This window comes from Salmo salar, chromosome 16 (genome assembly GCF_965601325.2).
Source record: "Salmo salar chromosome 16, fSalSal1, whole genome shotgun sequence".
Lineage (NCBI taxonomy): Eukaryota > Metazoa > Chordata > Actinopteri > Salmoniformes > Salmonidae > Salmo > Salmo salar.
In genome coordinates this window covers 17,676,372-17,695,707 of record NC_138306.1, presented here as the reverse complement: position 1 = coordinate 17,695,707, position 19,336 = coordinate 17,676,372, and the positions used below count along the sequence as shown (strand labels likewise).

The window sequence follows — 19,336 nt, the reverse complement described above, 5'->3', positions numbered from 1 at the left end:
AAGGCATAATGCTTAAGGTACAAAAGCATTAACAAGCATTGCAAGGCATTATTCTAGGCATGATCAGAGAGGGAGAGAGAGAGAAGGCATAGCCTGAAAGTCCATGCCCCAATAGTCCCTGAGGTAGAGAGAGAAAGAACGAGAGAGAGAGTGTATCAACAAAAAGGTTACAGAAAAAAAACAATGAAACTAAGACACTTTTATAAGCATCTGACCTGCTTGGATTCAAAATATTTGTTAACCAATAGCATTCCTGTTGAGTTAACTTCCAAGTATGGCCGCAGGACGTAAGGGTGCTGAAGGTGCTGCAGCACCTCCTGAAAAAAAATGAAAAAATGTAATAAAATGAACAAAAATACAAAATAAATATTACAAAAATATATCTATCTATTTTCACAAAAGTAGTGCACTGGGCCTTTACTAGTCCTGTATTAGTGGACCGATATAGCCATCTGCAGCGCGGGCAAAAACACATTTTCAGCAGTCCCACTTCTGTCTCCTAGATGTCGAATGATTTGGGTTATGTCCCCTCTCCCCCTCTTCTCTCTTCCCCCCCCCCCCCATCTCCTCTCCTTCTTCTCTCTCTCTCCTTTCCACCCTTGTCTCTCTCCTTTCCAACTTTCCCTGTTTTCTTTCCCTCCTCATCCCCTTCTTCTCTCTCCCCTTTCCCCTGAGCAGGTCCAGGTGGTGATAACGGACGAGAACGATTGTGTCCCAGAATTTCTCCAGTCCATTTACAGTGTTGATGGAGTCCCCGAGACAGTAACCACAGCAACCTCTCTTCTGCAGGGTGAGATGAGAATGCAGCTTTGTCTTCCTAGTGTGTGTGTGTGTGTGTGTGTGTGTGTGGGGGGGGGGGGGGGGCATTCTGTGACCTCTTTATTCTCATTTAGATTGATTATACAGGGTCACAACGAGTCACAATTAATTGCGTAGCTGTTGAGTTCCTGGAACTGTTATTACAGTAATGAATATGTGCTAATATGCAGCTCTAGGACTTGTCAATTGTCTGTAATACCAACATAAAAAGATCCCCATCCCGACACATGCAAACAGATTCATCAGACTTATTGTTAGAGACCAGGGTCGTATTCATTAGGGCACACCATAGCAAAATGCTTTGCAATGGAAACTAGCTTCAGCTAGTTTTCTTTCATTTTTGGTGCCTAATGAATATGACATATGTGTTCATATCCTGTATCTCTCCCACAGTGTTAGCCAGTGACTGTGACTCGGGGTTGAATGCAGAACTCACATACTACACTCTAAGCCCAGACTTCAGCATTTCAGCCCACGGCACCATCTTCCCTGTGGGCCGTCTGGACTACGAGAGGCCCAACCACCTGTATGAGTTTGTGGTGATGGCGGTGGATAATGGGGAGGAGCCTCACTCTGGTACCGCCACCATCCGCCTCCGCATGGCCAATGTCAACGACCAGGCCCCCGAGTTCTCCCAGACTGTGTGAGTGGATCTACTGATGTAGACTATAACCCCGCCCTCGTACAACATCAGCATTCTAGTATCTACTACACTATTGAACTACAACCCCTCCATCAGTAATATAGTATCTACTATACTATTGAACTACAACCCCTCCATCAGTAATATAGTATCTACTACACTATTGAACTACAACCCCTCCATCAGTAATATAGTATCTACTATACTATTGAACTACAACCCCTCCATCAGTAATATAGTATCTACTATACTATTGAACTACAACCCCTCCATCAGTAATATAGTATCTACTATACTATTGAACTACAACCCCTCCATCAATAATATAGTATCTACTATACTATTGAACTACAACCCCTCCATCAGTAATATAGTATCTACTATACTATTGAACTACAACCCCTCCATCAGTAATATAGTATCTACTATACTATTGAACTACAACCCCTCCATCAATAATATAGTATCTACTATACTATTGAACTACAACCCCTCCATCAGTAATATAGTATCTACTATACTATTGAACTACAACCCCTCCATCAGTAATATAGTATCTACTATACTATTGAACTACAACCCCTCCATCAGTAATATAGTATCTACTATACTATTGAACTACAACCCCTCCATCAATAATATAGTATCTACTATACTATTGAACTACAACCCCTCCATCAGTAATATAGTATCTACTATACTATTGAACTACAACCCCTCCATCAGTAATATAGTATCTACTATACTATTGAACTACAACCCCTCCATCAATAATATAGTATCTACTATACTATTGAACTACAACCCCTCCATCAGTAATATAGTATCTACTATACTATTGAACTACAACCCCTCCATCAGTAATATAGTATCTACTATATTATTGAACTACAACCCCTCCATCAGTAATATAGTATCTACTATACTATTGAACTACAACCCCTCCATCAGTAATATAGTATCTACTATACTATTGAACTACAACCCCTCCATCAGTAATATAGTATATACTATACTATTGAACTACAACCCCTCCATCAGTAGTCTAGTATATACTATACTATTGAACTACAACCCCCTCCATCAGTAGCCTAGTATCTACTATACTATTGAACTACAACCCCCTCCATCAGTAGCCTAGTATCTACTATACTATTGAACTACAACCCCTCCATCAGTAATATAGTATTTACTACACTATTGAACTACAACCCCTCCATCAGTAATATAGTATCTACTACACTATTGAACTACAACCCCTCCATCAGTAATATAGTATCTACTATACTATTGAACTACAACCCCTCCATCGGTAATATAGTATCTACTATACTATTGAACTACAACCCCTCCATCAGTAGTCTAGTAACTACTATACTATTGAACTACAACCCCTCCATCAGTAATATAGTATCTACTATACTATTGAACTACAACCCCCTCCTGTGCAACTTCTGGCATGTGTTTACTGTGAACACTGAGGCAGTTACAAAAGAGGCCAAGTAGACTACTGTGGCTATTTGATCGTATGTAGGCCTATCAGAGTGGCCTACCATAAAAAACAAGGAGGTGACTGATAAAGTTGTGTTGTTTGATGCAAGAAACCACTTTACAAAAGAAAATTCCTTATTATTCCCATACCATTGGCTAGAAATGGCTAGAAATGCACACGTTTTGTGCTCTTACATTTACATTTACATTTAAGTCATTTAGCAGACGCTCTTATCCAGAGCGACTTACAAATTGGTGCATTCACCTTATAATATCCAGTGGAACAACCACTTTACAATAGTGCATCTAAATCTTTTAAGGGGGGGTTAGAAGGATTACTTTATCCTATCCCAGGTATTCCTTAAAGAGGTGGGGTTTCAGGTGTCTCCGGAAGGTGGTGATTGACTCCGCTGTCCTGGCGTCGTGAGGGAGCTTGTTCCACCATTGGGGTGCCAGAGCAGCGAACAGTTTTGACTGGGCTGAGCGGGAACTGTGCTTCCTCAGAGGTAGGGAGGCGAGCAGGCCAGAGGTGGATGAACGCAGTGCCCTTGTTTGGGTGTAGGGCCTGATCAGAGCCTGAAGGTACGGAGGTGCCGTTCCCCTCACAGCTCCATAGGCAAGCACCATGGTCTTGTAGCGGATGCGAGCTTCGACTGGAAGCTAGTGGAGAGAGCGGAGGAGCGGGGTGACGTGAGAGAACTTGGGAAGGTTGAACACCAGACGGGCTGCGGCGTTCTGGATGAGTTGTAGGGGTTTAATGGCACAAGCAGGGAGCCCAGCCAACAACGAGTTGCAGTAATCGAGACGGGAGATGACAAGTGCCTGGATTAGGACCTGCGCCGCTTCCTGTGTGAGGCAGGGTCGTACTCTGCGAATGTTGTAGAGCATGAACCTACAGGATCGGGTCACCGCCTTGATGTTAGTGGAGAACGACAGGGTGTTGTCCAGGGTCACGCCGAGGCTCTTAGCACTCTGGGAGGAGGACACAAGGGAGTTGTCAACCGTGATGGCGAGATCATGGAACGGGCAGTCCTTCCCCGGGAGGAAGAGCAGCTCCGTCTTGCCGAGGTTCAGCTTGAGGTGGTGATCCGTCATCCACACTGCTATGTCTGCCAGACATGCAGAGATGCGATTCGCCACCTGGTTGTCAGAAGGGGGAAATGAGAAGATTAATTGTGTGTCATCTGCATAGCAATGATATGAGAGACCATGTGAGGATATGACAGAGCCAAGTGACTTGGTGTATAGCGAGAATAGGAGAGGGCCTAGAACAGAGCCCTGGGGGACACCAGTGGTGAGAGCACGTGGTGCGGAGACAGATTCTCGCCACGCCACCTGGTAGGAGCGACCTGTCAGGTAGGACGCAATCCAAGCGTGGGCCGCGCTGGAGATGCCCAGGTCGGAGAGGGTGTAGAGGAGGATCTGATGGTTCACAGTATCAAAGGCAGCAGATAGGTCTAGGAGGATGAGAGCAGAGGAGAGAGAGTTAGCTTTAGCAGTGCGGAGAGCCTCCGTGACACAGAGAAGAGCAGTCTCAGTTGAATGCCCAGTCTTGAAACCTGACTGATTAGGATCAAGAAGGTCATTCTGAGAGAGATAGCAAGAGAGCTGGCCAAGGACGGCACGTTCAAGAGTTTTGGAGAGAAAGGAAAGAAGGGATACTGGTCTGTAGTTGTTGACATCGGAGGGATCAAGTGTAGGTTTTTTCAGAAGGGGTGCAACTCTCGCTCTCTTGAAGACGGAAGGGACGTAGCCAGCGGTCAAGGATGAGTTGACGAGCGAGGTGAGGTAGGGGAGAAGGTCTCCGGAAATGGTCTGGAGAAGAGAGGAGGGGATAGGGTCAAGTGGGCAGGTTGTTGGGCGGCCGGCCGTCACAAGACGCGAGATTTCATCTGGAGAGAGAGGGGAGAAAGAGGTCAAAGCACAGGGTAGGGCAGTGTGAGCAGGACCAGCGGTGTCGTTTGACTTAGCAAACGAGGATCGGATGTCGTCAACCTTCTTTTCAAAATGGTTGACGAAGTCATCCGCAGAGAGGGAGGAGGGGGGGGGGGAGGGGGAGGAGGATTCAGGAGGGAGGAGAAGGTAGCAGAAGGAGACAGAAGAGGAAAATGTAGAGAGGAGGGAGTGAAAGGATGCCAGGTCCGCAGGGAGGCGAGTTTTCCTCCATTTCCGCTCGGCTGCCCGGAGCCCTGTTCTGTGAGCTCGCAGTGAGTCGTCGAGCCACGGAGCAGGAGGGGAGGACCGAGCCGGCCTGGAGGATAGGGGACAGAGGAACTCAAAGGATGCAGAGAGGGAGGAGAGGAGGGTTGAGGAGGCAGAATCAGGAGATAGGTTGGAGAAGGTTTGAGCAGAGGGAAGAGATGATAGGATGGAAGAGGAGAGAGTAGCGGGAGAGAGAGAGCGAAGGTTGGGACGGCGCAATACCATCCGAGTAGGGGCAGAGTGAGAAGTGTTGGATGAGAGCGAGAGGGAAAAGGATACAAGGTAGTGGTCAGAGACTTGGAGGGGAGTTGCAATGAGATTAGTGGAAGAACAGCATCTAGTAAAGATGAGGTCAAGCGTATTGCCTGCCTTGTGAGTAGGGGGGGAAGGTGAGAGGGTGAGGTCAAAATAGGAGAGGAGTGGAAAGAAGGAGGCAGAGAGGAATGAGTCAAAGGTAGACGTGGGGAGGTTAAAGTCACCCAGAACTGTGAGAGGTGTAGAAAGCAACTATTATTCTATTGAAGTACAACCCCCTCCATCAGTAGCCTAGTACATGCTACTGCTGACTAGAAATTAGCTATAACTGGGCTAAAAACTAGCAAAGAATATGAACAAATGTACACACCTGGTTACATGCAGCTCTTGCTATGATCTCAAAACAAGCGCATCTACTTGCGACCACTCATGCTGTAAACGCAGTCCAGTTCAAAGTGAATGGCACAGATCCATATATGGCAATGGTCTATTTGCATATACAGATACGGCATATAGGGATACGGAACATTGACAACAACCCCCTCCCCCAACACCAGTAGCCCAGTTTATATTATACTATTACTATACTTTTTATTATATATATATATATATATATATATATATATATAACCTTTATTTAACTAGGCAAGTCAATTCAATTTGCAATGACGGCCTACCCTGGCCAAACCCTTCCCTTACCCGGACGACGCTGGGCCAAATGTGCGCAGCCCAAGGGACTCCCGATCACAGCCAGTTGTGATACAGCCCGGGATCAAACCCAGGTCTGTAGTGACGCCTCTAGCACTGTGATGCAGTGCGTTAGACCTTTGCGCCACTCAGGATCCCCTATCCCCTAGTCCAGTATGTACTATACTATTGAGCTACAACCCCTCTCCCCTCCATCAGCAGTCCAGTTTAGTAGGATTATGATGAGGCTAAAATCCCTCTCACATCCCCCCATTTTAGCTGCATGGTGAAGTGTTATTCTGTAATGGTAGTAGTAGCAATGACAGATTTAAAAGATCAATTGATACACTTGACTAGATGTGTCACTAATATACCGCACATAATTACAGTGCATTCGGGAAAGTATTCAGACCCCTTCCCTTTTTCCACATTTTGTTACATTACAGCCTTATTCTAAAATTGATACAATTATTGTTTTCCTCATCTACACACAATACCCCATAATGACAAAGCGAAAACAGGTTTTATACATTTTAGCAAATTTATAAAAATGAAAATACATTATTACGTAAGTATTCAGACCCTTTGCTATGAGACTCGAAATTGAGCTCAGGTGCATCCTGTTTCCATTGATCATCCTTAAGATGTTTCTACTACCACCTGTGGTAAATTCAAATGATTAGACATGATTCAGAAAGGCACACACCTGTCTCTATAAAGTCACACAGTTGACAGCGCATGTCATTAAGAAGAATGGCGCCGGAGGGGGTGCCATTTCACAGGCTCCTAACCAATTGTGCTCTTTTGTGTGTTTTTTTGCATTGTTTGTAACTTATTTGGTACATAATGTTGATGCCACCGTCTCTTGTGACCGTAAAGAGCTTCTGGATATCAAAACAGTGATTATTCACCTCAAACCGGATAAAGATTTTTCTTTAATGAGTCTGGTAAGAATTTGTCAGCGAGTGGATAACCCACCTCTAACATCTGTTCTATTGGCCAACGTGCAATCACTAAAGAATAAGCAGGGTGAGCTCCGTTCCAGACTATCCTACCAACGGGACATTCAAAACTGTAATATCTTATGTTTCACCAAGGTTTTCTGTGCATCGTCAGGACAAAACAGCTACGTCCGGTAAGACGAGGGTGGGGGTGTGTGTCTATTTGTAAATAACAGCTGGTGCGTGATGTCTAATATTAAGGTAGTCTTGAGGTATTGCTCACCTGAGATAGAGTACCTCATGATAAGCTGTAGACCACACTATCTACCAAGATACAAGTTTTCATCTATATTTTTTAGCTGTCTATTTACCACCACAAACCAACGTTGGCACTAAGACCGCACTCAACGAGTTGTATAAGGCCATAAGCAAACAAGAAAATAGTCATCCAGAAGCGGCACTCCTAGTGGCCAGGGACTTTAATACAATTAAATCTGTTTTACCTCATTTCTACCAGCATGTCACATGTGCAACCAGAGGAAAAAAATCTCTAGACCACCTTTACTCCACACACAGAGACCCTTACAAAGCTCTCCCTCGCCCTCCATTTGGCAAGTCTGACCATAATTCTATCCTCCTAATTCCTGCGTACAAGCAGAAACTAAAGCAGGAAGTACCAGTGAATCACTCAATACGGAAGTGGTCAGATGACACGGATGCTATGCTACAGGACTGTTTTGTTGGCACAGACTTGAATATGTTATGGGTTTAATCCAATGGGATTGAGAAGTATACCACCTCAGTCACAGGCTTCATCAATAAGTGAATCGATGACGTCGTCCCCACAGTGACCGTACGTACATATCCCAACCCGAAACAATGAATTAGAGGCAACATCCGCACCGAGTTAAAGGCTAGAGCGGCCGCTTTCAAGAAGCGGGACACTAATCCGGACAATTATAAGAAATCCCGTTATGACCTCAGATGAACCATCAAACAGCCAAACGTCAATACAGGACTAAGATTGAATCCTACTACACCGGCTCTGACTCTCGTCAAATGTGGCAGGGCTTGCAAACTATTATAGACTACAAAGGGAAACCCAGTGACGTGAGCCTACCAGATGGACTAAATTACTTTTATGCTCGCTTCAAGGCAAGCAACACTGAAGCATGCATGAGAGCACCAGCTGTTCCGGACAACTGTAATCACGCTCTAATTAGCCAATGTGAGCAAGACCTTTAACCTCTCTGGGGTCGGTGGGACGAAATCGTCCCACCTACGTAACAGCCAGTGGAATCCTGTGGCGCGTTATTCAAATACCTTAGAAATGCTATTACTTCAATTTCTCAAACATATGACTATTTTGCACCATTTTAAAGACAAGACTCTCATTAATCTAACCACACTGTCCGATTTCAAAAAGGCTTTACAACGAAAGCAAAACAGATTATGTCAGCAGAGTACCCAGCCAGAAATAATCAGACACCCATTTTTCAAGCTAGCATATAATGTCACATAAACCCAAACCACAGCTAAATGCAGCACTAACCTTTGATGATCTTCATCAGATGACACACCTAGGACATTATGTTAGGCAATACATGCATGTTTTGTTCAATCAAGTTCATATTTATATCAAAAACCAGCTTTTTACATTAGCATGTGACGTTCAGAACTAGCATACCCCCCGCAAACTTCCGGTGAATTTACTAAATTACTCACGATAAACGTTCACAAAAAACATAACAATTATTTTAAGAATTATAGATACAGAACTCCTCTATGCACTCGCTATGTCCGATTTTAAAATAGCTTTTCGGTGAAAGCACATTTTGCAATATTCTAAGTAGATAGCCCGGCATCACAGGGCTAGCTATTTACACACCCACCAAGTTTAGCCCTCATCAAAGTCAGATTTACTATAAGAAAAATGTTATTACCTTTGCTGTTCTTCGTCAGAATGCACTCCCAGGACTTCTACTTCAATAACAAATGTTGGTTTGGTCCCAAATAATCCATAGTTATATCCAAATAGCGGCGTTTTGTTCGTGCGTTCAAGACACTATCCGAAAGGGTAAATAAGGGTTACGCGCCCGACGCGTTTCGTGACAAAAAAATTCGAAATATTCCATTACCGTACTTCGAAGCATGTCAACCGCTGTTTAAAATCAATTTTTATGCCATTTTTTTCGTAAAAAAGTGATAATATTCTGACCGGGAATCTGTGTTTTAGTACAAAGAGAGAGAAAATAAAAACATGGTGTCGCCCCGTGCACGCGCCTCAGCTCATTGTCCTCTGATAGACCACTTAACCAAAGGCGCTAAAGTTTTTCAGCCAGCGGCTGGAATTACATCATTCAGCTTTTTCACGGGTTCTGAGAGCCTATGGGAGCCGTAGGAAGTGTCACGTTACAGCAAAGATCCTAAGTTTTCAATAAACAGAGCCAAGAAGCCCAAGGAATGGTCAGAGAGGGCACTTCCTGTACAGAATCTTCTCAGGTTTTTGCCTGCCATATGAGTTCTGTTATACTCACAGACACCATTCAAACAGTTTTAGAAACTTTAGAGTGTTTTCTATCTAAAGCCAATAATTATATGCATATTCTAGTTACTGGGCAGGAGTAGTAACCAGATTAAATCAGGTTCGTTTTTTTATCCAGCCGTGCAAATACTGCCCCCTATCCCCAACAGGTTAAACAGGACGTGTACTCAGAGCATGCGAGGACCAACTGGCATGTGTCTTCACTGACCTTTTTACGCTCTCCCTGACCGAGTCTGTAATACCTATATGTTTCAAGCAGACCACCATAGTCACTGCCTAAATGACTTCCACCCCGTAGCACTAGTGTTGATAGCTATGAAGTGCTTTGAAAGGCTGGTCATAGTTCACATCAACACCAACCCTTGACCCACTCCAATTCGAATACCGCCCCAACAGATCCACAGATGATGCTATGTCAATCACACTCCACACTGCCCTTTCCCACCTGGACAAAAGGAACACCTATGTGAGAATGCTCTTCATTGACTACAGCTCAGCGTTCAACACCATGGTGCCCACAAAGCTCACAACGAAGCTAAGAACCCTGGGACTAAACACTTCCCTCTGCAACTGGATCCTGGACTTCCTGACGGGCCAACCCCAGGTGGTAAGGGTAGGCAATGACACATCTGCCAAGCTGCTTTGTACCCTCCTGTACCCCCTGTTCATCCACGACTGCGTGGCCAAGCACAACTCCAACAACATCATTAAGTTTGCTGATGACACAATGGTGGTTGGCCTAATCACAGACAACAATGAGACAGCCTATAGGGAGGAGGTCAGAGACCTGGCAGTGTGGTGCCAGGACCACAACCTCTCCCTCAACGTGAGCAAGACAAAGGAGATGATTGTTGACTACAGGAAAAGGAGGACTGAACAGGCCCCCATTGACATCGACGGATCTGTAGTGGAGCGGGTCAAGAGGTTCAAGTTCCTTGGTGTCCACATCACCAACAAACTATCATTGTCCAAACACTCCAAGATAAGATTTGGCATGGGTCCCCAGATACTCAAAACGTTCTACAGCTGCACCATCGAGAGCATCCTGACCGGTTGCATCACCACCTGGTATGGCAACTGCTCGGCATCTGACTGTAAGGTGCTACAGAGGGTAGTGCGTACGTCCCAGTACATCACTGGGGCCAAGTTTACTGCCATCCAGGACCTATATACTAGGCCCAAAAAATTGTCAAAGCCTCCAGTCACCAGTCACACGGCAAGTGGTACCGGAGTGCCAAGTCTGTGTCCAAATGACTCCTAAACAGCTTCTACCCCCCAAGCCATAAGACTGCTGAACAATTAATCAAATGGCCACCCGGACTATTTGCATTGACCCCTATCCACCCCTTTGTTTTCACACTGCTGCTACTCGCTGTTTATTATCTATGCATAGTCACTTTACCCGTACCTACATGTACAAATTACCTCGACTAACCTGTACACACAAATATTGACTCGGTACCGGTACCCCCTGTGTAATTTATTTTACTTAAATTTATTTAGTAAATCTTTTCTTAACTCTTTTTTCTTAAACCTGCATTGTTGGTTAAGGGCTTGTAAGTAAGCGGTAAAGTCTACACCTGTTGTATTCGGTGCATGTGACACATTCAATTTGATTTGATGTCAGATCAAAAACCAAGCCATGAGGTCGAAGGAATTGTCCATAGAGCTCTGAGACAGGATTGTGTCGAGGAAAATATCTGGGGAAAGGTACCAAAAAATGTCTGCAGCATTGATGGTCCCCAAGAACACAATGGCCTCCATCATTCTTAAATGGAATACGTTTAACCATCAAGACTCTTCCTAGAGCTGGCCGCCCGTCCAAACTGATTAATCGGGGTCACTCTGACAGAGTTCCAGAGTTCCTCTGTGGAGATGGGAGAATCTTCTAGAAGGACAAGCATCTCTGCAGCACTCCACCAATCAGGCCTTTATGGTAGAGTGGCCAGACAGAATCCACTTCTCAGTAAAAGGCACATGACAGCCCGCTTGGAGTTTGCCAAGGCACCTAAAGGACTCTCAGACCATGAGAAACAAGATTCTCTGGTCTGATGAAACCAAGATTGAACTCTTTGGCCTGAATGCCAATCGTCACGTCTGGAGGAAACCTGGCACCATCCCTACGGTGAAGCATGTTGGTGGCAGAATTATGCTATGGAGATGTTTTTCAGAGGCAGGGACTGGGAGACTAGTAAGGATCGAGGGAAAGATGAATTGAGCAAAGTACAGAAGATCCTTGATGAAAACCAGTTCCAGAGCACTTAGGACCTCAGACTGGGGTGAAGGTTCACCTTCCAACAGGACAACGACCCTAAGCACACAGCCAAGACCACACAGGAGTGGCCTCGGGACAAGTCTCTGAATGCCCTTGTGTGGCCCAGCCAGAGCCCGGACTTGAACCCGATCGAACATCTCTGGAGAGACCTGAAAATAGCTGTGCAGCGACGCTCCCCATCCAATCTGACAGACCTTGAGAGGATATGCAGAGAAGGATGGGAGAAACTCCCCAAATACAGTTGTGCCAAACTTGTAGCGTCATACCCAAGAAGACTTGCAGCTGTAATCACTGCCAAAGGTGCTTCAACAGAGTACTGAGTAAAGGGCCTGAATACTTAAATGTTATATTTTTTTATTTGTATTTTATTATTAGTAATATTTTTCTCATTATAGGGTATATGTATTTGTATTTGTATTTGTTATGGATCCCCATTAGCTGCTGCCAAGGTGCATTTAACATGTCAATATCTCTCACAAATACAAGTAGTGATGAAGTCAATCTCTCCTCCACTTTGAGCCATGAGAGATTGACATGCATATTATTAATGTTAGCACTCTGGGTACATCCAAGGGTCAGCTGTGCTGCCCTGATTGAACAGTAATCTGGGTGCGACAAAACTATGGCCTGTAGGACCTGCCTTGATGATATTGTGTTAAGAATGCAGAGCAGCGCTTTATTATGGACAGACTTCTCCCCATCCTAGCTACTGTTGTTTAAACTGTTGTATGAGTTTAAAATCCACGGTTACTCCAAGCAATTTATTCACCTCAACTTGTTCAATTACCACATTATTCATTACATTTTGTTGCGGTTTAGGGTTCAGTGAATGATTTGTCCCAAAAACAATGCTTTTAGTTTTTCAAATATTTAGGATTAACTTATTCCTTTCCACCTATTCTGAAACTAACTGCAGCTCTTTGTTAAGTGTAGCAGTCATTTCAGTCACTGTGGTAGCTGGCGTGTATAGTGTTTAGTCATCCGCATACATATGGTGCCATCCGCATACAAAGCCAGTGGCATGTCGTTAGTAAAGATTGAAAAAAGTAAGGGGCCTAGACAGCTGCCCTGGAGAATTCCTGATTCTACCTGGATTTTGTTGAAGCGGCTTCCATTAAAGAACACTCTCTATGTTCTGTTAGACAGGTAACTCTTTATCCACAATATAGCAGAGGATGGAAAGCCATAACACCTACGTTTTGCCAGCAACAGACTATGTTCAATAATGTCAAAACCCACACTGAAATCTAACAAAACAGCCCCCACAATCTTTTTATCATCAATTTCTCTCAGCCAATCAACAGTAATTTCTGTAAGTGCTGTGCTTGTTGAATGTCCTTCCCTATAAGCGTGCTGAAAGTCTGTTGTCTGTTGGTAACAGGCTGATTGGTTGGCTATTTGAGCCAGTAAAGGGGGCTTTACTATCCTAGGCAGGGGAATGACTTTTGCTTCCCTTCAGGGCTGAAGGCACACACTTTCTAGTAGGCTTAAATTGAAGATATGGCAAATAGTAGTGGCAATATCATCTGCTATTATCCTCAGTAATTTTCCATCCAAGTTGTCAGACCCCGGTGGCTTGCCATTGTTGATAGACAACAATAGTTTTTTTCACCTGTTCCACACTTACTTTACAGAATCACAGCGCTTGTCTTTCACAATTTGGTCAGACATACTTGGATGTGTAGTGTCAGTGTTTGTTGCTGGCATTGCTGGCATGTCATGCCTAAGTTTGCTAATCTTGCCAATGAAAAAATCATTAAAGTAGTTGGCAATATCAGTGGGTTTTGTGATGAATGAGCCATCTGATTCAATGAATGATGGAGCTGAGTTTGCCTTTTTGACCAAAATTTCATTTAGGTGCTCCAAATCTTTTTACTATCATTCTTTATGTAATTTATCTTCGCCTCATAGTGTAGTTTCTTCTTTTTATTCAGTTTAGTGACATTATTTCTCAATTTGCAGTGCGTTTGCCAATCGGTTGTAGAGCCAAGAGACCTATTTGCCATTTCTTTTGCCTCATCCCTCTAAACCATACCATTTTTCAATTCCGTCTAGTTGCTCCTCATTACACACCATGGACCAACAAATATTATTTACATCAACAACATAGGAATCGCTACAAAACTTCTCGTATGACCTCTTTTACACTACATTAGGCCCAGCCTTTGGAACTTTGATAACCTGAACCAGGTTGCAGGCACTAGATACAGTTTGAAGCTTTCTCTTGAGGGGGCAGCCTGATGAAAGCCAATAATATTTAAATCATTAATTATCAAGCATTTCACACATGTTATCCAGATACGGACTGTTAGCACTTGGTGGTCTATAGCACCTTTCCACCCGAATGGGCTTCGGGTGAAGCATAATGAACCTGTAGCCATATTATTTCAACAGTATTTAACATTAGATCCTCTCTAAGCTTTACAGGAATGTGGTTCCGAATATAAACAGCCACACCTCCACTTTTGGCATTTCTGTCTTTTCAGTAGGTCTTATAACCATGTACTGCTACCACTGTATCATCGAAGGTATTATCTAAGTGAGTTTCAGACATTGTCAGAATATGAATGTCATCTGTTACTAGCAAATTATTGATTTCATGAACCTTGTTTCTTCCTGCTAGGGCACACCACCTCAGTGCTAACAGTATAACTCTGGTTCATAGGCATATGATTACTGCATACAATAGCTGTAGAATCCGCAGAGACATTCGGGGCAGTTAGAAGAACTTAAATTAGGTTACTTACATTGTGTCTTCCAACGCCCCTGGGATAATGTACATTTGCTGAAGCATTATGACAACTCAGGGACATAATGGTAAGGATTAACTGAGCTGGGTCATTGATAAGTCATTGTCTCAACGCAGCCTTATAATGCTGTGAAAGAATCCAGGAAGTCAAATGATTTGGGTGGATACCATCCTCCTTATAAAACGAGCTTTGTTTCCAGAAGGTATCAACATTGTCAATAAATGTTACACCCACATTGCTGCAATAGTCTCATAGCCAGTTATGGAGGGATAAAAGTCTGCTGAACTATTCAATGCCACGATTTAGGGAGGGCAAAGGGCCAGATATTATGGGGCGTTTGTTGGTGTTAAGTAGTGACCCATTCAGTTCTTTAAAATCCATCTTCAGCTGTTCTGAGCTGCCCTATGTGTAGATTGATGAGGGAAAAAAACAATTTAATCAATTTTAGAATAAGGCTGTAACGTAACAACATGTGGAAGAAGTCAAGGGGTCTAAATACTTTCCGAATGCACTGTATATAAAAAAAACATCACACAGATTACACCCTTCCCAATTAAGGGAATGGGAAAGGGGGATACCTAGTCAGTTGTACAACTGAATGCATTCAACTGAAATGTGTCTTCCGCATTTAACCCCTCTGATTCAGAGAGGTGCGGAGGGCTGCCTTACTCGACATCCACATCTTCTGCGCCCGGGGAACAGTGGGTTAACTGCCTTGCTCAGGGGCAGAACGACAATTAAGCTTTGCTCTATGGTGTAACACCATACAGATATCTATCAAAATGAATAAAAAATGTATAGAGGGTGTGGACTATTTGGAAAGCTGAGGGGAAGGTGGGGGACAGTTTTGAAAATGTTCACGTGGGCTGGCTGCGTTCATTCCTCTGAGTGACTCAGGCCTTTTACTGCCAGTCATGTGACAGAGACTTTCAATAGAGCGCCAGCACATCTAAGAGGCCCTGTCATTTCCAGGTGTTACCTCAGGGAACAGACGGACATGCATGCAGACATACAGACAGGCAGACAGACAAGATACGTTCTGTGTGGCCTCGTCTCGGTTACTTAGATCAGTGTGCGAGAGGAAGAGATACATTGAGGATAGCATGAGTGATACTCAGTGGAGAGATGCCTGAGTGGTCCCGTCTGGAGGCGCGTGAAGAACCTTTTGAGCCGGGTGACAGATTACAGGCCAGTCATGTTGCCACGGCGACTGCCACAACTGGCGGAGATGAATCACCCATCAGCGTTCTTCTGTAAACCACACGTACACAGCTGTATTCTGCTGACGAGTCTATCATTTCTCTCTCTCCCTCTCTCTCGCTCTCTCTCGTTCTGTCTCTCTATCCCCGTCTTTCTTCTACATGTCATTGACCGTGTCATTTCCCACTCCTCCTCCAGCATGTCTTGCCCACCAACCCCCCCCCCCCCACTGTCTTTCTCCCTTCCCCTCTCTCTCCAGCTTTCAATCCTCTCCCATCAAATTGAACAAGCCTTTCTACCCCATCATCCCACTCGACCAGTCTATTACTCTCTTGTTCCTGGCTGAGTATCCCAGTGCCCAGCACCACACAGCAAGCAAATCACTGTTGACATTTTAAAAGGCACTTGATCAAATGGCACAGAGTGGGCTGGCTATGTGAAGGCCCATTTGTTCAATGAGCTCAACATCCCAGCAGACATGAGCATTTGTCTTTGACCAGGCCGGCTCAGAGTAGTTAAATCAAAGTGGCAGGCAAAGCCAGGCTCATAACCATAATCAGTCTGCTGCTGCTTGGACTATGTGATTGATACAGTCACACACAGTGTGTGTGTGTGTGTGCGTGCACATGCGTGTCTACACACAAACATCTTTATATACGTGTGTGTCTGTGTTAATGTCTGTGTACACATAATGATTTTCTCCTATTCCTCCCAGCTATCGGACCTTTGTCTCCGAGGACGCTGGCCCCAACACACTAGTTGCCACGGTACTGGCTAAGGACCCGGACGGTGATGGAATAGTGTACTCATTTACAGCTGGCAACGAGGAGGGCAACTTTGTCATTGACAGCCAGAAAGGTGACCCTTTGTGGAATGCTTTGTACTTCATTTATGATATGTCAATACTAATTGACACCAAAGGTTTATGAAAAAGCAACAATTTCAAAAGATGCGCTGACTGTTTGTTATTGAAGTCATAAATACAAAGAACTACATTACTGTATATCCAGGGCTTTTCTTTTGTTCCCCTAACATAGTTTATTCTCTCATATAGAAAATAGTTCTGGCCTGTGTACTCTGTATTTTGTGGCTGTGCAATTTATCTTTTTTTATTTACCCTCTGATCCGTAACCAGCAGGACATTTGTCTGACAGGGTGACATTTGTCAACCAACCCTTTCAATTCAATTTCACATTAGTTTTTCCATCATAGCTCACAATCTACAGCTTCTACACTCCCAGCCTCCATCTTGAGTCTATTTTCCCCTCTCATCCGTCCTCCCTCGCATCTTAAAGATAAGGCAAACGCTGAGCCGGCCCCAGGGATAAGCAACATAAGCGGTCGCTAGGGAAACGTTTTTATTTTATATATTTTTTTACATTTTAGGAACGCAGTTGGGGTCTCAACTTACTATAGAGAGTTAGAATAGTGGAATACACCAGGTGCAATTTGGAAATTTGGTTGTGCATCAGCAGTTTTTCTCTTGTTATGTCAGTCACTGACAGTCACTCAATTATCCATGTCAGTTAACAATGTTCAGATTGGTAGTTAGTCTAGCCAGCTATCTAAACCATCTAAACCATTGATTTTGTTAGTCATTCTAATTCAAATATCATATGAACATGGCATAAGTCATGGCAAAATGGGTAGAATTGCAGGTAGAAGAGTGAAAGAACTCAGAACCCTGCTTGTTGTCTTTAATCAGGAGGAGCAGTGAGAGATGAGTGATACAACAAGAGGAAAAAGTCCCTGTGCACGCTCTCTCTCTTTCACATCAATTACTTTCCCCCAGATCACACGTAGCTCATCCTGAACCCATTGATGTCGGTATTTACAGAGAGAACAGTTGACTCAGATGCTGTTCTCCTTTCGTTGATCCTTTTTTTCCTCCTTGTTATGCAAAGGCGAGACAAGGAGAAAACAAGTACATCTAACGTGCATGTATGTACCCTGGTTAACTTATAGCCCTTGTCACCTTCACATGGGAATGGGAACCTCTTCTCAGCTGAGCTGGGTGACAGTACAGTTGGGGACATAAACAAATGAATCTGTACTAAACTGCAATAAAATACTGTAATGTAACTGCACCATCAGGGGCATATTTAAGAGATGTATTTAATTACATGGGTTATAGTTAGATAATTGCTAACGAACTTGGTGCTTGGCGTCACCCTGCGACATGGTAAGTCACATTAACAATGTAACTGGCTGCAGCAAAGGCATTTTGAAAAAGTAACGTTTTAATGTCTTCAACCGTAGATAGTGGTCCCTTGCTAAGGTTGTAATGGTCCTCTGGTCTCATCTTTTTAGGGTTGATCCGGCTGCGCTCCACCCCCCCTCCCAAGCTCCAGGGCCTGGAGTATGTCCTCAATGTGACGGCTACGGACGACAACGCTTCCGGAGGGCCACACCCACTCTCTGCAACGGCCCGGGTCATCGTGGGTGTTGATGATGTCAATAACAACAAACCCATCTTTGAGAAGGTGAGGGAAAAGTATTGTGGATGATGGCCCTTTATACACACAGTAGTACATTGGACTGTATACAGGAAAGTAGTGTTAAAATTGTCTTCTAGGTAGTCTTCTCTGTCAATGTCTTGCGCTGTCTGTCTGTCTGTCTGTCTGTCTGTCTGTCTGTCTGTCTGTCTGTCTGTCTGTCTGTCTGTCTGTCTGTCTGTCTGTCTGTCTGTCTGTCTGTCTGTCTGTCTGTCTGTCTGTCTGTCTGTCTGTCTGTCTGTCTGTCTGTCTGTCTGTCTGTCTGTCTGTCTGTCTGTCTGTCTGTCTGTCTGTCTGTCTGTCTGACCTTCCAACTCTCTCTCTCTCTCTTTTGCTCTCTCTCCTACTTCCCCTGTCTCTCTACAGTATCCCCCTTATGTTTCCCCCAGAGCTCTGATTAGTGCACATGCTATTTGAAGACTGGGATTTTAATGAATTGATGAAAAAAGTGACGTATCATCATGATATACTATACCTGGCTAACTAACGTCCTCCTTAATTAGGAATGACGTATACTTGGTCTGAGAAGTCTTCTTAAAGTCCGTAAAGTCATGAGGTCCAGTGGATGGCTGGAAGGTGTCGAGGTGATACACTACATGACCAAACATCGTCAAACATCTCATTACAAAATCATGGGCATTAATATGGAGTTGGTCCCCCCTTTGCTGCTATAACAGCCTCCACTCTTCTGGGAAGGCTTTCCACTAGATGCTGGAACATTGCTGCAGGGACTTGCTTCCATTCAGCCACAAGAGCATTAGTATGGTCAGGCACTGATGTTAGGCAATTAGGCCTGGCTCGCAGTCGGTGTTCCAATTCATCCCAAAGGTGTTCGATGGGGTTGAGGTCAAGGCTCTGTGCAGGCCAGTCAAGTTCTTCCACACTGATCTCGACAAACCATTTCTGTATGGACCTCGCTTTGGCACGGGGGCATTGTCGTGAATCTTCTAGAATGTCATTGTATCCTGTAGCTTTAATATTTCACTTCACTGGAACTAAGGGACCTAGCCTGAACCATAAAAAACAGCCCCAG

At 44.2% G+C, this 19,336-nt stretch overlaps 1 protein-coding gene across 1 annotated transcript in view; it reads left to right on the top strand.

Moving 5' to 3' along the window:
• The window catches only part of LOC106573283 (neural-cadherin), an 81,464-nt gene that overhangs the window by 29,201 nt on the left and 32,927 nt on the right, over positions 1-19,336 (top strand). Inside the window, exons 5-8 of the mRNA XM_082963247.1 lie at positions 679-790; positions 1,213-1,462; positions 16,524-16,666; positions 18,119-18,291. Coding sequence (XP_082819373.1) covers positions 679-790; positions 1,213-1,462; positions 16,524-16,666; positions 18,119-18,291 — 678 coding nt within the window. The remainder of the gene's footprint in view (positions 1-678; positions 791-1,212; positions 1,463-16,523; positions 16,667-18,118; positions 18,292-19,336) is intronic.